The sequence below is a fragment of the Onychostoma macrolepis genome, chromosome 09 (genome assembly GCF_012432095.1).
Source record: "Onychostoma macrolepis isolate SWU-2019 chromosome 09, ASM1243209v1, whole genome shotgun sequence".
NCBI classification, from domain to species: Eukaryota; Metazoa; Chordata; class Actinopteri; order Cypriniformes; family Cyprinidae; genus Onychostoma; species Onychostoma macrolepis.
Genome location: NC_081163.1, coordinates 15,735,250 through 15,755,970, shown reverse-complemented (window position 1 = coordinate 15,755,970; position 20,721 = coordinate 15,735,250). Strand labels below are relative to the sequence as shown.

The 20,721-nt window shown below is 39.0% G+C and overlaps 1 protein-coding gene across 2 annotated transcripts; it reads right to left on the bottom strand.

Annotated features, from left to right (window-relative positions):
* Nucleotides 1-187: 187 nt before the first annotated feature.
* Nucleotides 188-20,698, bottom strand: cryl1 (crystallin, lambda 1). 2 transcript variants are annotated; one of them, XM_058788128.1, is made up of 8 exons: nt 20,546-20,698; nt 19,954-20,061; nt 19,101-19,227; nt 17,820-17,981; nt 16,956-17,150; nt 1,978-2,086; nt 922-1,028; nt 188-757 (listed from the first exon to the last, which is right to left on the bottom strand). In XM_058788128.1, exons 1-8 carry the CDS (start codon nt 20,584-20,586, stop codon nt 659-661), a joined length of 948 nt encoding a protein of 315 aa, XP_058644111.1. In that variant the 5' UTR covers nt 20,587-20,698; the 3' UTR covers nt 188-658. The 2 variants fall into 2 exon arrangements, with proteins under 2 accessions (XP_058644111.1, XP_058644112.1); XM_058788129.1 differs by having other exon boundaries at nt 19,954-20,083; nt 20,547-20,666.
* Nucleotides 20,699-20,721: the final 23 nt, after the last annotated feature.

The window sequence follows — 20,721 nt, the reverse complement described above, 5'->3', positions numbered from 1 at the left end:
TAGATATGTTAGACTAAGAAGCAATTTCTATATGACTGTAGGTTATTTACTCATGACCTGAAATATTTAAAACTATACTGTGTGAAAGTTAAGATATGTTGTATGTTTTTCATTTCGTTTTCTTTTTAATGTGATGTACTACACCTGTGTGAATTGACGTCATACACTAAAATCACCACCTTGATCCCAGTCAGTTAAGTCATTGTTAGTTCTGAGAAAAGCATAATTTATTTGCATCTGACACTTGGTTTGAAATGTTATGACATTCATACATCTCAAGTTAAGTGTACAAAATTATTGGGCTCAGCTTAGGTATGAACAGATTAATTCATAAATGTCCAATGAGGAAGTTATGAAAATGCCATTCATTTTCAATTGCGTATATATTCCTTTTAATTGTGAATTTCACATTAAAGTCAAGTAGTCAAGTATCTGTCACAAATCTTAAGACTTAAAATTACTGGTAAAGCATTATAAAAATTAAATTCATAATTAAATGAACCCTAAAGCCTTTTCTGAGGTTAGCTTTTGTTTCAGTATTTTCTTCCATAATTAATCATATTCTGTTGCCTAGAAGGGAAATATTTAACACCAAGGACAACAATGGCTCAGATGATCCATAACCACTTCCATATAGGTAGTATCTCATGGACTAGCCTCATTCCTTCAGTTTAGCTAGTCCCCTCAGCAGTTGATCTCTTCTCTCTCTCCTGGATGTAAGGTGCTCCTGTTCAGCAGGGATCAGCTCACAGATCTCCTGAAGTAGAAGGTAAAATCTTTCAGTTTATAATGATTACAATAATTATATATAAAAAAAAATTGAAAAAAATGAAGATTATTTGGGAAATCCGATTTAAGATTTCAAAAGCAACAGTTTCAAGAAATTTCTCAATTATTAATAATATCATTCATATTGCATACTTTTATAATTCTAGCTGCTGGCTCTCCAGAAAAGTCTGGAACGGGTCCAAAAGTATTAAGAACCCTCTTTATGCCCTCGCTGTAGCGCTGGAGATAATCTGCCATACCTGGACAGACAAAACACAGAATGAGGATCAAATCAAAATGTGCTTTTGCATTTCTACAACACAGTAGTAAATAACACAGTAGACCATAAAGGTCTGATATTTTTCATGACTCTACATATAACAGAAATAGTTTTGATCCATTTTTATTCATTTAAAATACTTTTTTTAAAACGAGCTACAAAATACATATTTTCTATAACAAACACTGCTTTGTCCTTGTGAATAACTGTGGCACAAAAAGTATAATTAGTTTGAACTGGTGTCCAAAATGACTCAGCAAATAAAGCTACTGGCTTTTTGTTTTGTAACAGAGTTTTCAAGCATGAATTGAGTAGCTCTTCATCTGAAGGGCATGAGTTCTTTTAGAAGGGCTCTTAGCAGATAAGATGTGCACCAGTGAAAGTTCAGCCACGGTTCTTTGCTTACAGTTTCCAAGAACTTGTGCCATTACAGCAATGGAAGAAACCAGGGTGAAACTCTTGTTGGGGGGGGGGCTTTATCACCACAGTGAGAGCACTGTAGCACCTCACTCGCAGTACAAGGAGGCAGGGCTGAGAATAATAAGTCATCTGTCATCATCAAAGGTTAGTACCGGTGTCACATGGCAAAGCACATTTCATAGGGGGAGCAGGGTCATCCTATAGATTTCACACTGCCTTCTGATTTTCACCGTGAACATGAGATTTCTTCAAAACACATGCACATTTACACACTTTCGTGCTTGTTTCAGATTCTTTTACAGTCTCTCTCTTACACACACACACTTAAGGTCATGTGAGGTGGATGTAATCGAAACAATAAGAGGTTTTCACAGACTGCTTTTTCGCTGCCCCAAGCACCGCACCATTTTTTTTCTATGCATGATGAAAACAGAACCTTCTCAGTGCTTAAATACAAAGTTTTATTATCCCATTTTATTTAAAAATGCATGGGTTAATAGGTAGCTTGCCTTCTGGTGCATTGAGATGCATGGTTTCAATGGGACCTATAAAAGCGTAGCGCATGCCCAAGCCCTCAGACATCACCAGATCAATGTCCTTCACTGAGATCACTCCATCCTGGATGAAAGGAAAGAGAAGTTAATTTGGCAACTCGCACTGTATTATATGCTTGGATGAAAGACAATGTTTCTAAAAGTGGTTTACTGATGTTCTGATCTTCTAATCCTAAAATTACAGCTTCCTGCTTAGTAGTTTGTCCAGCCAACAAGGTTTGGTCCACCTTATTGAGAGGAAATCGTAGGGCCCCCCTCACCACCTTTTTGTCCCATCTGAAGAGCACTAAAGCTGCTCCCACTGTATTGGGTTTCTCTTATCATTTAACTCAGTGTCCTCTGAACAATGGGATGGCATGGCAGGGGGAGGCAAGTGTGGCTGTGCCAGGCCTTGGGCCCACTTTGCACTCAGATTACCTGTGGCTACAGATACCTGTTGCCTGACTGTGCTGAAATCAAAGCTTGGACACAGAACAGGCAGTGGGGGACGAGTTTAGGAGGGGGACAGGGTGGTCTTTGTTCATTTCCTGCACGCAACAACGAGGCTGTTATCTCGGTGTCGCCAGGCGGCGGACTGGCTGGGGAAACCGTGAAAAGAGGCCTTTCCTCTACGGTAATCACCAGGGGCAACCATTAGCTTTCCCAGCTGCTCTACTTTCCAGTGCTGGCTCTCTCTCAAAGAGCCGCCTGAACTCTGAGAGGAAGCATGAGTGGATTTGAGCTGCAAATCTGGCGTGTGGGGCACCGTCCAAACTTTAAATGTTCCTCATCATAAAAAAACAACCTCTTTTTCCTTTAGTAAAACAGCTCATTTAAAAAGTCCATGAAAACATAAGTCTGTAAGTCTAAACTCTATAGAACTCAACTTTAAAAACTATGAGAGGCTTATGGCATCTTAGCCCCACCGATTTAAGGCTGCTCTGTGCCTGCTGAAAATTCAGCATAAAGACATGATGCCACATAAAAGCCAGCCTCAATTATGCCTTCTGAGCAGCATCAGAGCTGTTAAGACTCCTAAATGCCACTTCAGAAGTGCTTCTGTGCCAACTTTGCAATGTAAACGAAAGGGACAGTTCATCCAAAAATGAAAATTCTGTCATCATTTACTGACCCTCAATTTGTTACAAACCTGTATGAGTTTCTTTCTTCTGCTGAACACAAATGAAGATATTTTGAAGAATGTAGGTAAGCAAACAGTTGATGTCCCCACTGTGGAAGTCAATGAGGAGCAGCAAATATTTGATGGAATTTTCATTTTTGGTTGAACTATCCCTTTAGTGGTGTTATGAACATGAGATCAATTAGAATTTTCAGCTGTTAAACAATATTCAAATGTCTGTGGGCACTGTTTTAAACTTTGATGTAACGGTTAGATATTTGGATAACAACATGAACGTTATTCAAAAGAGAGAAACATGAAAAACTCAAATAATATAATGTGAAGACTAGTGTTGTCACGGTACCAAAATTTCATTATTCGGTACCGATACCAGTGAAAATCCACGGTTCTCGGTACCAATTTCGGTACCACATGCTAATTAAAAAAAACACACTATTTTTAATAATAAAGTCAAACAAAAATAAAATGTATGAAAATTGTGTTTCAAGTTTTTCCGCAAGTAATAAAAGTATGAAAAACAGTAAACAAGTTTCACCCAAATTTGATTTGTTTTTTAATTAATTAAATTTAAACATTTTATTTTTTGGGTAAATAAAGGGGATTTACTATTAAAATTAAAATATGGAAGAAATATTGTGTGATTTCTTTAAAAATAAATATTTATAAAAAAAATGTCAACAGTAGTAATAGTATCACATACATTCTACTAAATAATAGTAATATATTTCTGGCACAATGTCTTTAAGATAAACGTTTATTTTGACGGGTTGCCGTGAATACCTTTAAATTTCTGTGTGTAGCTATATGCAACCCATTCTCACACCCAACTCGTCACATATTGAAGCTTGGTCAGGACCACTTGGCGTCGCTTTTTGACGCTCAAGGTACAGATTTCAGCTCCAACCCCAATCAAACACACCTGAACCAGCTAATCAAGGTCTTCAAGGCTACTTGTTAATTTCAGACAGGTGTGTTGGAACTGAAATCTGCAGGACGGTAGCTCTCCAGGAGCAGGGTTGGCGATCCCTGCCTTATCATTTTTCGACTTGCAGGGTCCTCCGTTGCTTTAAATAGGAAACCCTTAGCGTCAATATGCCGACGCCATACTGGGAATTTTATCGTCATAATTAAATTATATATTGGGTAATAACATTGCCATTATTGCATACATGTTGGGGTGTGATTTTTCAATGTAAACAGCCACAACAGTTTTATTTATATTACATTATTTACACATTAATGAGCACATAACCCAACCCCTGCCCCTAAACCTACCATTTGTCAATAAAACACAAGATATAACAGGTAGATACAACTACCGTCATAATTTATTAAAAAAATATGAATAGATAATATGCAGCTCATGCCGCGTCCTGTGTGAAAGCCCCTTTTAGGCGTTTGACCATGCTTCAGTTTTTGACGCCTAAAGGGGCTTTCACACAGGACGCGGCATGAGCTGCGCCTGCCGCTGGGTTCAGCGCAGCCCTTCAGATACAAGGCGATTTGCGCTATGCTCGCCAGAGCGAAGTAGGCGGAGTTTTCAAAATTTTTAGCGGGAGTTCTATACTTCTAGTCATTGGATTGTTGTTCCACCTTTCGGTCAGCAGCAAAACATGTATCTGTCCCGTGCTAACTTTAAACACACCTGACATGCCAACTTGAATAGAGATGTGTCTCCATGACACAGCTTTTCTCCCGATGTCCCTATACGACCGCAAACTTGTATCGTATAGCTCTGGAAATTCAGACACAGAGAATCAGCTGTTCATCCATTTTGAGTTTGGCGCTTGTTTGGATGCCCCGTTTCTATTGGCTGCGCGGGGAAACGTCACAGAGCGCAGCGGCAAAAGTTGAACTATTTTGAACTTTGACCGCGGCGCTGGTGCGCTCCGCTGCGCGTGGTCGGCGCAGCAACTGACCGCCTTCGCGCCGCGCAAGCCATTGAAATGAATGGGTTTCATAGCGCAGCGCATTCCGCGTCCTGTGTGAAAGGGCCTTTAGGAGTGAGAATGGGTTGCTATATGATATGACGCTGGTTTTACTCAATGAAACGGTCAAATGCTCGTGAAGTGACTCTTAGAGCAGTTCTGTAGATGTTGTTTATGTATTTATGTCCTCACTGAGACGGCAGATGCTGAAATCACCGCGAGCGTCACGCGCACTTCAGTGTATGTATTTAAAAAAAAAACGCGCGTCTCTGCCTTTCATTCACTCACAGAGACGCGCAGGATTCATATTTGAACCGACTTTTGCGGCTCAATATTTACAGATACTAGTCCGTGTCGCGATTTGATTTAAGTGTAATGACCTACTTTTGATCAATTCATCCAAACTTTGACAAATTCCGTGACATTTCGTGCTAAACTGTAAATTCCGTTTTTATAACTGGATTCCGAGATTCTGTCCGCGTTTTCTGCAGAAATGATAGGGCTGTACGCGTCAAGAACCGGGCTGACCGGGTACTCGGTACCAACGGTACTTAAAAAAAAACTGGTACCGTGACGTTTTCATTTTTTTAGTACCGACTTGGTACCGAAGTACCGGGTCTTTTGACAACACTAGTGAAGACTTTCAAACTGAACAAAAGAGATGCAACAGCACCAATTAACCAGTCTTTGAACAATATGTAACTTATGAAAAACACAGCTTATGTAATTATTTCTTTTAATTTTCTATACAAAAAACAGTATGCAATAACCAGTTTGTGTGCTGGTTTAACTGGTTCACCAACATGGCTTCTTTTAAAGCTCCATCTGGCAAACATGAAATGCTTGAAAAGTATTTACCTAGGAGAGGTATTTCTGTCATTTAGAAGCTGACCCAAAACATTATATGGAGTTGTGCCTCAAATGGTGCATGCTTAATTTATAAATTTAACTTTTCCTTCTGACCAAGAAGAAATTACAAGAAAATTGTCATTACAGTGTACCTCATAACAAATGCTTGTTAAGAAATTAAATTCCTCACACACACTGTCATATGGACACTGCATAGAAAACAGAGACATAGAGACAGAACACGTGATATGCTTTAAATCATACTGTTGTTCCAGACAAATCTAAATTACCTCATCATCAGTGATTGCACAATAACGCCACTGATGAGGAAATGAAGGATAAGGAAAGAAGAATAACGGTTATTTACTCACTTATTTACTGTAACAGCTATATATATATATATATATATATGGATCCTGGGATTTATATATATATAAATCCCACTCTTCCTAAATGATGCATGATGAATAAGATCAATACAAATAACATTTACAGCTAATGTGACATTTTGTCTTCACCCTCATAAGATTTCCTTTAGTTCAGCCTCAGTTCAGTGGTTATAAATCTCTGAAACGAGTAGAAACGTCAAGTCAGTCAAAAAGGTTAAGTAAGAATAGCATATCATTTTCAGTGTTGCCATATAAGTTGTGAAATTGTCTCTAAACACAAAAGCAGAATGGACAGCATACTTTATTGGACATAAGGTGTACTGTATGTACATCTGGAACTAACTTAAAAAAAAAGCAAATTTGACACTCACAAGTGGTTCAAAATTTAAACTCTCAAATGTCAGCAACTGCGAATAAGTCACAGAATGTTAGGTAACACCAACACAAGGGCTTTTTCTTTTGTAAGGAACCTCTGTATTAGCTGAACATTCTTCTGGGGTTTTCCTCTCAAAACGTAAATCAAAATCTTGTCTTTTAGTGATTTTATCTAAATTGATATTTCAAAAACTCAAAAACAAAAATTCTGTCGTCATTTGCCCATTTGTTTTTCTTCTGCTCACTGTTATTATACAGAAAAAGTGTGGTCTGAACATTGTGCTAAATATCTTCTTTTGTGTTCCACAGAAGAAAGAAATCATGGAGGTTTGAAGCTACATAAGGCTGAGTAAATGATGATATTAAGTGATGGTGATAATGATGAATCCTTACAATTATTCATATCAAGAGATAAGGGTATTTTCTAAAGATTAGACAGTATTCATAAACACTACATGAAAACAGTGTTAATTTTGGCAGGCATTTTTGATTTAGTCTTAGTCTTAGTCTTGAGACGAAAATGCTTAATAGTCTTAGTCACATTTTAGTCATTTGAGTATTTCATAGTCTAGTTTTAGTCGACGAAAAGTCATTGTATTTTTGTCAACTTTTAGTCTTTACTTTTAGTCAAAGTGCAGTTAACAACATTTATTTTGGTAGCTATTTTATATGTAGTATTCAAACAAAAATAGGCATCAATTCTTCTCTCTTTAGACCAAATCAATTAAGCTTATGAGAAATTTGAATCAAGGATTGAATTTGGAAAAACTGGAATACATTTTCATTTTTTGGTAGAGATACAAATTAAACTCATTTTTCAGATACAGTAGCTTTACTTAAGTATACATTTATTTGACATCTTTTGTTGGTTAACATTTATGACACGGATAATTAGGAATGCTGTCCCTTTAAGACGGAAGGCATGCATGTAATACTGACACACATTCAGTTTTCATCCACCTGTTTACGCTCACTTAAGCCATAACTGACTGTATTTATGTGAGATACTCTGACTCTACGCGATAGACACAGGACTGCTGTGTGTGTATTTGAGCGCTGAGAACTGAGACCTGATCGCGCGCTGTATGAGAACTGAAGAAGTGGAGCGTGCGCGCGAGAGAGAGCGCTTCTATCAGCGCGATTCCGCCTATCCCGCCGTCACTAACTTTAAATTAATCGACAACGAATTGTGACTCCCGGGAAAAACGGGACGTCTGGTCACCCTATCCCTAACCCTTCGGGTGCTGAGGCTATTGTTTCAGATCGTTAGTTTGCGTTTTGATCGCCTATCCGTCCGCTGCGGCTGCCATACTGAGACTAGATACGCCCCTCATCTGATTGTAATCCAATGACAGAGACGCACATTTTGAAAGACAAGACACTTCATTTAGCATATAGGATGTATTTTGAATGTCCGGTAGTCCTCAAATAACATTTTAGTCCCGTCTCGTCTTGTTAATGAAGACGCGGCATAAATTTCGTCATAGTTTTTATCATCAGACATTAATTTTAGCTGGTCAACGTCTAGTCTTAGTCACAGAAAAAAGGTTCGTTGACGAATATTTTTCGTCTTCGTCTTCGTTGACGAAATTAACACTGCATGAAAAAAACAAAACTACTCCAATGATGTTATGCACGATTGACTACATCTACAGTTAGGAAAAGGGTTCTTGAGAGAGCTGATTATGCATTTTCAAACACAGTTCAAACCACAGCTCTGTTACATGGTACATTGTCATATAATCCTGACATGCTGACACCTGTGTATAAAACATAATTTAGTGTCACCATGAATCAGCTACACAGTTTTGTGAAGACGCCTCCATAATACACCCTGCCAGGACAGAACGTGCAATTTTGGGTTTGCCTTTAATTGTCCATTACTTGACTGAATAAAGAACAGCCACTCTAAAAATAAGTTCAAAGTGAAGTGTCCATTGTTTGTGGAAGTGCTTTCTTGACTCTGTTTTTTGTTCATAATTGTGGGCAGTGCTGAAAAGGGTTTGGTTTTTAAAGTGGATCACCTAACGCTACCCCATGTTCATTTGATACACTGTAATACAGGTGTACTGTATAACCAGGACAAAACCACCAGTGTGAGGAAAGATAAGCTGGCCGTTCTAAAAGTTTCTCAAGACAAGAAAAGAAAAGAGATTGTTTTTTTTCACTTCTCTAAATCAATCATTTGTAAACAGTGAGATAAGACTGTGGATGTTAATACAATAGTCTCTGTTCATTCATTCCTTCCACTAATTTCACTTTCCTTTCTTCCTAAAAACAGGGTGTTACAGAGACATGCATCAAAATTTACAACAGTTATAGTATTTTCCTGTTCATAGATATGCAAGTAATAAGATTTGTCAACAATATATTTTCTCCACGCATGAACAAGTGAAGGGTCTGTTATCAGAGCTACGATATAAACTAACAACATTCATCCTGTAATGTGGACAACATATTAAAGCAATAAACCATGAGAAGCTGTGCGTTACATAGTGTCAGTCCTCTGTCGTGTGTGTCATGTGTTCCCGCCTCTTGTTTCCTTATTTGGCTTGCTTCCTGTCCTTGTTTAGTGTGATTGTCTGTTATTCTGTTCAGGTGTGTGTAATTATCTTGTGTATATAAGTTCCTGCCTGTTCAGTTAGTGTTTGTCTGGTCTACTCGTTATTCACGGTGTTCCTGTCTGTGTCAGCCTTGCCTTGCCCTGATTTCAACTATAAAGACTGTTAATTTGAGTTTATCCTCATTTGCGTGTTCCTCGTTCCTCCCTGCTGTGTGCACCGTGACAGAACACCAGACCTACAAAGTAAGCGGCGCCCCCTTTTCTTCACCTTGTTTTGTTTTTTCGTTTTTGAAAGTTTTGTTTTGTCTGTCTGTCCCGCGGCATGGAACTCACCGCTCGTCATCCCACCGTAGCCCACAGCAAGTCGGCGTGGGAGTTCGACGGGATCGCCACGAGTCCGTTGGCCACAAGCCCCTCCAGTCTTCTGCCGTTCGCGGGGATATCTTCGCCGCCGTCCGCCGGCTGTGGCTCACCCTAGCCCGCCTGGAGTGCATGTGGCAAGCCCGCCTGGAGCGCAAGCCTGCCGGCCGCCACTGACTCCAGTCCAGAGCAGGGTTCCCGTGGATCCAGTCCACAGGCCCGGCCAAGAGTGTCGTTTTTAGTGGCGGCGGAGGCCATTCCCAGCCGCCTGCCCCTCCTGTCGCGGAAGTGGAGTCGGTTGCTGAGGGACCCTGTGAGGGCCCCTGACTCCTTGTCATGCCCAGAAGAAGCTTCAGCTTCCAAGCTAGCCCAGGAGGGCTTCCTGTTCCTGTGGGCTGTCCTGTTCCTGTCCAGTCTGTTTAGCCCCAGTGGCCTGTCCTGTCCGTTTAGCCCCGGAGGGCTCCTGATATCCCCCTAGATTCCCCAAGGAGTCCTGTACATTGTTCGGTTTCGGTTGAGCCCGTGCAGCAGGGCAACTGGGTGACAGTGAGGCGGCATAGTCGTGGGTCAAAACACCACTCTTCCGTTCCGATCAGAACATCAAACAGGTTCTCCCCACTCAGTGAAGCACCCACTGAGAAACCTGATGAAAGTGCTCTTGTTATTGGCGATTCTATTGTACGGAACGTGAAAATAGAGACACCAGCCACCATAGTCCATTGTTTACCAGGAGCCAGAGCGCCTGACATCTTGGCAAATTTAAAAGTGCTGACTAATGCTAAACGTAAATTCAGTAAGATTATCCACGTCGGCGCTAATGATGTTCGACTTCGCCAGTCGGAGATCACCAAAAATAATGTTAAAGAGGTGTGTGAACTTGCAAGTACGATGTCAGACACTGTAATATGCTCTGGTCTGCTCCCTGCTTACCGGGGTGATGAGATTCATAGCAGACTGTCGTCACTTAATGGCTGGATGTCTAAGTGGTGCCCGCAAAATAACATAGGCTTTATAGACAATTGGAAGAATTTTTGGGGCAGACCTGACCTGTTGAAAAGAGATGGTGTTCATCCTCCTGGGGTGGTGCCGCTCTTCTCTCTAGAAATATGGCACATAGTCTTAGAGTTTGTACTTGACTAACTGGAGCCCAGGTCAGGAAGCAGACAGACTGGCTAAACCGATCGTCTGCTAGCCGCCTCACGTCACCAAAGTCAGTTAACTCTCAGCACATAGAAACTTTTCACCTAGATATCACTCTATAGAGACTGTGTCTGTTCCCGAACTAGAAAATACAGAAAACATCCAAACCAAAGTAATAGTAACAATTTAATTGATGTTCAACAAATAAAAACGATATAATACAGATAAACACATGATAAAGCTTGGCTTATTGAATATTAGATCCCTTTCTTCAAAAGCACTTTTTGTAAATGATATGTTCACTGACCATAAACTAGATGTGCTTTGTCTGACAGAAACCTGGCTAAAACAAGATGATTACATTACTTTAAACGAGTCTACACCCCAAGATTACTGTTACAAACATGAACCGTCCAAAAGGTAAAGGGGAGGTGTTGCTACAATTTATAGAAATATTTTCAGTATCTCTCAGAGGTTGGGTTTCAAGTATAATTCGTCAAGTAATGGTGCTTCATATAACGTTATCCAAAGAAACAAGTGTTAATGATAAATCCCTGTGATGTTTGTACTGGCTACTGTATACAGGCCACCAGGGCACCATACAGACTTTATTAAAGAATTTTCTGATCTTCTATCGGAGTTAGTGCTGACTGCAGATAAAGTACTAATAGTTGGTGATTTTAATATCCATGTTGATAATGAAAGAGATTCATTGGGATCAGCATTTATAGACATTCTAAACTCTATTGGTGTTAAACAACACGTGTCAGGACCTACTCATTGTCGAAATCATACTCTAGATTTAATACTGTCATATGGAATTGATGTCAGTGGCGTTGAAATTTTGCAGCAGAGCGATGATATCTCAGATCATTATCTAGTCTCCTGTATATTCCATATAGCTAAAGCTGTAAAGCCAACTTCTTGTTACAAATATGGTAGAACCATTACCTCTACCACAAAAGACTGCTTTATAAATAATCTTCCTGACTTATCTCAGTTCCTCAGCATATCCAATAGCTCAGAACAACTTGATGATGTAACAGAAACTATGGACTCTCTTTTTTCTAGCACTTTAGATACGGTTGCTCCTTTACGCTTAAGGAAGATTAAGGATAAGAGTCCAACACCGTGGTATAATGAGCACACTCGCGCCCTAAAGAGAGCAGCCCGGAAAATGGAGCGCAGCTGGAGGAAAACTAAATTAGAGGTATTTCGTTTAGCTTGGCGGAAAGTACCCTATCCTACAGAAAAGCATTAAAACTGCTAGATCTGATTACTTTTCATCTCTTCTAGAAGAAAACAAACATAACCCCCGGTATTTATTCAATACAGTAACTAAATTAACGAAAAATCAAGCATCAACAGGTGTTGGCATTTCCCAAGAGCATAGCAGTAATGACTTTATGAACTACTTCACTTCCAAGATCGATACTATCAGAGATAAAATTGTATCCCTGCAGCCGTCCAGCTACAGTATCGCATCAGATAGCGCACTATAGATCCCCTGAGGAACAATTCCACTCATTCTCTACTGTGGGAGAGGAAGAATTGTATAAACTTGTTAAATCATCTAAACCAACAACATGTATGTTAGACCCGATTCCATCTAAACTACTAAAAGAGCTGCTTCCAGAAGTCATAGATCCTCTTTTGGCTATTATTAATTCATCATTGTCATTAGGATATGTCCCCAAAACCTTCAAATTGGCTGTTATTAAGCCTCTCATTAAAAAACCACAACTTGACCCCAAAGATCTAGTTAATTACAGACCGATCTCAAATCTCCCTTTTCTGTCAAAGATACTAGAAAAGGTAGTATCCTCACAATTATATTCCTTCCTAGAGAAAAATGATATCTGTGAGGAATTCCAGTCAGGATTTAGATCGTATTATAGTACTGAGACTGCTCTCATTAGAGTTACAAATGACCTGCTTCTATCATCTGATCGTGGTTGTATCTCTTTATTAGTTCTACTGGATCTTAGCGCTGCGTTCGACACTATCGACCACAACATTCTTTTGAATAGACTACAAAACTTTGTTGGCATTAGTGGAAGTGCCTTAGCATGGTTCAAATCGTACTTATCTGACCGCCATCAGTTCGTAGCAGTGAATGAAGAGGTATCATATCGATCACAAGTGCAGTATGGAGTACCTCAAGGCTCAGTACTAGGGCCATTACTTTTCACGCTTTACATGTTACCCTTGGGAGATATTATCAGGAGACATGGTGTTAGCTTTCACTGTTATGCTGATGATACTCAGCTCTATATTTCTTCGTGGCCCGGTGAAACACACCAAATTGAGAAACTAACGGAATGCATAGTCGATATAAAAACTGGATGACGAGTAATTTTTACTGCTAAATTCTGAAAAACAGAGGTGTTAATTATCGGACCTAAAAACCCCACATGTAATAACCTAGAACATTATCTAACACTTGACGGCTGCTCTGTCAATTCTTCTTCATCAGTCAGGAACCTAGGTGTGCTGTTTGATCGCAATCTTTCATTTGAAAGCCATGTTTCTAGCATCTGTAAAACTGCATTTTTTCATCTCAAAAGCATATCTAAATTGCGACCAATGCTCTCAACGTCAAATGCAGAAATGTTAATTCATGCGTTTATGACCTCAAGGTTAGACTATTGTAATGCTTTATTGGGTGGTTGTTCTGCACGCTTGATCAACAAACTACAGTTAGTCCAAAATGCAGCAGCTAGAGTCCTTACTAGAACCAGGAAATATGATCATATTAGCCCGGTTCTGTCAACACTGCACTGGCTCCCTATCAAGCATCGGATAGATTTTAAAATCTTGTTAATTACTTATAAAGCCCTGAATGGTTTAGCTCCTCAGTACTTGAGCGAGCTCTTATCGCATTATAGTCCTCCACGTCCGCTGCGTTCTCAAAACTCCGGCCGTTTGATAATACCTAGTAGTGTTGTCACGGTACCAAAATTTCATTATTCGGTACCGATACCAGTGAAAATCCACGGTTCTCGGTACCAATTTCGGTACCACATGCTAATTAAAAAAAACACACTATTTTTAATAATAAAGTCAAACAAAATAAAATGTATGAAAATTGTGTTTCAAGTTTTTCATAAGTAATAAAAGTATGAAAAACAGTAAACAAGTTTCACCCAAATTTGATTTGTTTTTTAATTAATTAAATTTAAACATTTTATTTTTTGGGTAAATAAAGGGGATTTACTATTAAAATTTAAATATGGAAGAAATATTGTGTGATTTCTTTAAAAATAAATATTTATAAAAAAAATTAACAGTAGTAATAGTATCACATACATTCTACTAAATAATAGTAATATATTTCTGGCACAATGTCTTTAAGATAAACGTTTATTTTGACGGGTTGCCGTGAATACCTTTAAATTTCTGTGTGTAGCTATATGATATGACCCTGGTTTTACTCAATGAAACGGTCAAATGCTCGTGAAGTGACTCTTAGAGCAGTTCTGTAGATGTTGTTTATGTATTTATGTCCTCACTGAGACGGCAGATGCTGAAATCACCGCGAGCGTCACGCGCACTTCAGTGTGTGTATTTATAAAAAAAAAAAAAAATAAAAAAAAAACTCGCGCGTCTCTGCCTTTCATTCACTCACAGAGACGCGCAGGATTCATATTTGAACCGACTTTTGCGGCTCAATATTTACAGATACTAGTCCGTGTCGCGATTTGATTTAAGTGTAATGACCTACTTTTGATCAATTCATCCAAACTTTGACAAATTCCGTGACATTTTGTGCTAAACTGTAAATTCCGTTTTTATAACTGGATTCCGAGATTCTGTCCGCGTTTTCGGCATCGCGGAAATCATAGGGCCGTACGCGTCAAGAACCGGGCTGACCGGGTACTCGGTACCAACGGTACTTAAAAAAAACCTGGTACCGTGACGTTTTCATTTTTTTAGTACCGACTTGGTACCGAAGTACCGGGTCTTTTGACAACACTAATACCTAGAATATCAAAATCGACTGCGGGCGGCAGATCCTATTCCTATTTAGCACCCAAACTCTGGAACAGTCTACCTAACACTGTTCGGGAGGCAGACACACTCTGTCAGTTTAAATCTAGATTAAAGACCCATCTCTTTAGCCTGGCTTACACATAACACATTAATACGCTTCTATTATTTAAATCCGTTAAAGGATTGTTAGGCTGCATTAATTAGATCAACCGGAACCGGGAACACTCCCCATAACACACGATGTACTCGTTACATCGTAAGTTGAATGGCATCTACGCTAATATTTGTCTGTTTCTTTCCTAGTCTGTTTCTCAGTCCGTATCCGATCAGATGGTGGATCAGCACCAAGAGATGATGTCTACAGCCCTGATCGTCAGCGGAGACCAGGACACCCAGATGACCCCCAGAGACATATCCCCAGATATATCAACCAAAAATAACAAAATAACTAAAATATAATAAAATACCTAACTACATAATACTACTATTGTTAGAAATTGCAACAAATTAAAATAGAAATATAAACTTTTGAACTGCGGGTTTCGTCTGGTCAGAGGAGAACTGGCCCCCCGACTGAGCCTGGTTTCTCCCAAGGTCTTTTTTTTCTCCATTCTGTCACAGAGGGAGTTTTGGTTCCTTGCCGCTGTCGCCTCTGGCTTGCTCAGTTGGGGACACTTAATTTCTAGCGATTATCGCCGATTTGATTGCACAGATACTATTTAAACTAAACTGAGCTAGACAATGACATCTCTGAATTCAATAATGAAATGCCTTTAACTGAAAATTGAGTGTTTAATCTTATCATTATACATTACTGACACTCTATCCTCCAATTTGATACTGTTAAGTGCTTTGACACAATCTGTATTGTAAAAGCGCTATATAAATAAAGGTGACTTGACTAGAGCTCTGGGTGGAGTGGGCGGGCCGAGGAACGAGGCCACGGCCACAAGAACCACCTGCCATGGCCTCTGGAGCTCCCAGCCCCGCCATGGCCTCTGTCTGTCTGTTCCGCTCTGGAGGTCCCCGTCCTGTGTTCCTGTCTATGTCTGTCCTGAGGGGCCTCCAGAGTGCCCACCCCCCCTCCCCGGTGGTACTGTTACGGGTCGCGCCTTCTGGGGAGTTATGTCAATCCTCTGTCGTGTGTGTCATGTGTTCCCACCTTGTTTCCTTATTTGGTTTGCTTCCTGTCCTTGTTTAGTGTAATTGTCATTCTGTTCAGGTATGTGTAATTATCTTGTGTATATAAGTTCCTGCCTGTTCAGTTAGTGTTTATCTGGTCTACTCATTATTCCCGGGGTTACTGTCTGTGTGGCAGCCTTGTCTTGTCCTACCCTGATGTCAACATTAAAGACTGTTAATTTGAGTTTATCCTCGTCTGCATGTTCCTCGTTCCTCCCTGCTGTGTGCACCGTGACGCATAGATTTTACCTTGGGTAATGGTGGTCTTTACCATATGATTTGTGGTAAGTTCACTGTAATGCAGGTCTTAAAGAGAAAGTTCACCCAAAAATGAAAATTCTGTCATTTACTAAGCAAACAGGTGCTGGTTCCCACTGACTTCCATAGTATACTATACCCACTGTATACTATACCCACTGACTTCCATAGTATACTATGGAAGTCAAAGGGGACCAGAAACTGTTTGGTTTCCCACATTCTTCAAAATATCTTCTCATATGTTCTGCAGAAGAAAGAAACTTGAGGGGGAGGGGCATTTTCATTTTTGGTTGAACTATCCCTTTTAAGTGGTGCATTGCTTTTACAAAATTGCAGCAACAATTTGAAAAAAATTTAAATAAAACAACAATTTAGCATATGTCAGCTACATATGCTAAATAAAACAATTTGAATTGAATTTTACATAACTGACACAACTATTTTAATTTACTCTACCATACAAAATTTGGAGGTTGTAAATTTCATTTTTTTTAATGACTTTTTGTTTTTGTGGAAACTGCTTCTTTTTTTTTTTTAAGGATTCTTTAATGAATAGACAATTCAACAGAACAGTCTATTTACTGTGACCTGGAATGCCCATAAGCACAACACCTCTTTACATGTCCTGTCCATTTCACTACGCTCTGTGCCAGTGTCAACAAATGTTTACTTGGTGTGTTATGAATTTCACCAGAGAATGGGTATGTAGTCAAAATATTATTCAGTATAATCATGACTTTAACTGATATGTGCTTTTGTTCCATGGCTCAACTAACCTGAACCAGTCTCCAGGACTCGGCTATGATGGCATACTGAACACGGTTCAATGCAAAACCATCGATCTCCTTCCTGAGTCGCACAGGTGCCTGCCCAACATCCGTCATCAGCGAGTAAGCAAGCTCCATTACAGCAGGCAATGTTTCGGGGTGTGGCACCAACTCCACCAGACGCACATAGTAGGGCGGGTTTACCTGTGAGGTTCAAAACAAGAAGGAAATGACACCACTTCGTCTGGCCCTGGACACAGATAAAGCACTATACCAATGTGTTTACTAGAGCTAGAGATAATGGCCTTGTATTGAACTTCTTTCCCACTATAAAGGTCTCTCTGACTAAATGTCTGACCACAAATGCTTGGCATTCATGATTAAACATTCACTTAATGCAGGTGAAGGTGAACTATTTGCCTCACACTACTCTGAAGGACAACACGACCAGCAAGACCTTGCTGCTCATGAGATCAGAGTGGAATTTCCATTAAGCATGGAAGGATTCAAAGTCCAGTAAAGCCCTCTGGGCCTAAAACACTTGTTCTTACAGTATATTACTTTAATTAAATAAACATAAATAGTAGCACTAAAACTAAAACATGAATGTTGTAAGAACATTTGAAAATAACAATTGTTATTTGAGGTAATTGCAGAAAACTGCAGTATACGCATATCAAATGAACTGTCAAACATACTGGCAATCTTTTTTTTATTTTAAATCATTTTCAGTATTTATTTCTTTCAAAAACAATTTTAAAGGCCTAAAAATTTGATTTGAGTCTCACCTTTTCATTGTGGCCTCAAACTTGTGCATCCCCACAGTGTATATATATCAAATATAATCTCTCACAGACTGTAATCATAACTAACCGGATGAGAAATGATGCACCGTGTTCGGTTCTGGACACGAGAGAACACATTGCTTGGCATCAGGCAGGAAGTGGAGCTGCTGAGGATCACGCTTTCTGTGACAAGATTCTCCACCTCATGGAAGACAGTCTGCTTTGCTTCCAGGTCCTCAAACACGCACTCCTATTCACAGAAAACACAGAGGACAAGAGCAGATAATGGTCAACAATATAGCGTAGGGACTGTATGAAATGTACTATAATTGAATCTGTAGCAACATCTTTTCCATACGAGCACAAAAAAGGAACAAGAAGAAAACACAAGAGTAAAAAAAATGAATGACAGTGGAATGGGCTGAAAAAATATGAGGTGAATAATTATAAAAGGACCATAACTTCCCAAAGCTGATAAAGTAGACAGGAATATTCACTCACACTTCTTTAATTATTTAGCAGGAAACCGTTTTAGTAGTCAGAGTCGCTATGAAACTGAAGTAGTGACAGATAATCACTTCCATATTGAGACGTACATACGAAATGATTGCAGAAACCCAGAATACGTCACCAGAGAGAAGATCCAGTTATGACATTTTAAATCACAAAGTCATTTTTTTTTTTTAAATGGAACATATACATTAATAAATCATTTACAAAAAGATCTATAACATACATTAAAAAAAATGGATGAATTTGTGAATGGCGAATTTTCACTTCATGCTGACATTAAGAATGTGAAGATTTTAGAAAAAAAGCACACAAACCCCTAAAATAAATTATATAACTTTAAAAAATACAGCAGTATCAGCACATAACAGGACTATATGGCGACATTAAATGTTGACGTCAGCATAACTGGGAAAAACAGAAACCATCAGCTGTCAATGAATGTAGTACACAGGAAAATGCATGATCAGATACATCACCTCATCCATCTTTATGAAGAAAAAAAAAAAGGAATTTTCAGAGGTTTGGCTCCAAAGTGTTCAATACATTTTAATAATTAAACACGGGTGCAATTTCAATAGTTAATCACATTAACTCATGGAATGTTCAAACAGTTTCAGACATAAAACCACAGACATGTCTTCTGGTTTCATGTGCTTTTTTTTGTGCACATTACCACAATTAAATGTAAAATAAAGAATTTGTCATTAGTGAACACTGTTCACTAATGAACACTGTTTTAATCTTCACATTAAATACTTGTTGCTTTCGTTCCATACATATCAGGGAGATGTTTATCCGGCCCAGTCACATTTTTGGGTCAACAAGAAGTCATCTGTGTTTGAGGGGGAAAACATACCTGCACAAAGAATGCTCCCTCCAGGGCCTGCTGCAGGTCATCATGACTGCTGAGTAGACTCAACTGCTCTGCAGCCGTGAGATTTCCTCTCAGCATTTTGGCTTGCTGAAGCTCCTCAAGCTGTTTCCTGCTCACACACAAAAACACATTATTCATCTTAAATTCAACTAAATGTGTACAAAATCTGACAACTGTTCTGTCCAAATACAATGTTTTAATCATGGTTTATGACTGACAAGGCATCTGTTGCAAGGCAACAAGGCAACTCTGCATGTATCACAGAAGATTACTGTTTTTTGTGTCCTAATCTGTCATTGCTGCATTCTAGCCAGGACACCTACAAAGTAAAAATGATTTTTTTAAAATGTGTAAATAAAAGAAAAATGATTGTAGAGCATTTTACAAGAAAACACTATTTCAGTTTTTCTAATTCAATGTGTTTCTTTGTAACTGTTTGTGAAATTTACTAGCAATTTTTGAGTAAAATTTGTTTCTACACATCTTTTACAGTGTAAATTCATATCTAGGAATGAGAAAGCCCTGCAACTCCCCCTGGTGACAGAAGAGGTGAATCAAGGAAGAGGGTCATTGACACAACATAAACAGATATGGACAGAGTAATAATAATTATGTTCTAGAAAACTTCAATTTATGCATTTTTTTTTCTTTGCATATTATGCTCTCTCTTTTATTCTATTGATCTCCTCAGATCATTGCTTTATGTAAGGTTGTGCCATAAAAATGGGTCACAAACCAGCTCTGACAAAAGTTGAGCAGTGATGCTAAAGGCAGAGAATTTGACTGAGGGGTCAACAGGTAATTTTTCTTTCCTGTTTTCCTGTTTAAAACTGACCTGATCTCTGTGATGGCCCCTGATGCTTGTCCTGGTTTGTTGTCATAGATCTTGACCATGTATCCTCCACTCAAAAACACCATGGCCCAGGAGCGGCCGATCAGCCCGCTTTATTATGCCACATACATTCAATTAGGAAAAAGAGACAGCACAGTAAATAAATCAAATAAAAATGCAGATCAAGGAGTCTGTTAACAGTGAAAATCAATGCATTATCTACATACCAAAATGAGGAACATGTCTGAGACTACTTAAACAGGAACTTTAATATTGCATGACAAATAAAAATAATATGATTTTGATGATCATGTATGAAAAAAAAACCCCTGTAAAATAGAGTAATAACCTTACTTGTACAAGCCAAACCAAAATATGTCAAATAAGCACACATACCGAGCTCATTTTATTTTGGTCATAAATCACTGCACCGTTCATTTTTCACATGCACTTTTCTGATATGGAGTAAAACATGTATTCATAAACACAATGACAGTAACGTTAGAGTTCAAAGACCACTCAGCTATTCTGTTAGACAATCTCAGGAACACGTCTGGCAAAAACGACAGACTGACTTAAACAACATAACTCTCACCTCCCGACAACAGTAACAATCTTTCCTTTTAATGAACTCATCGCTAACTCCTTTACAAATGTCAAAACTCAGTCAGCTACTTCACAGGAGCCACAATATCACCAGACTTCAGCTTGTCATGTGCACAAAAGAGAGGCGGAGCTACGGCGTCTCACAAGCGCCTAAATACATCAGGA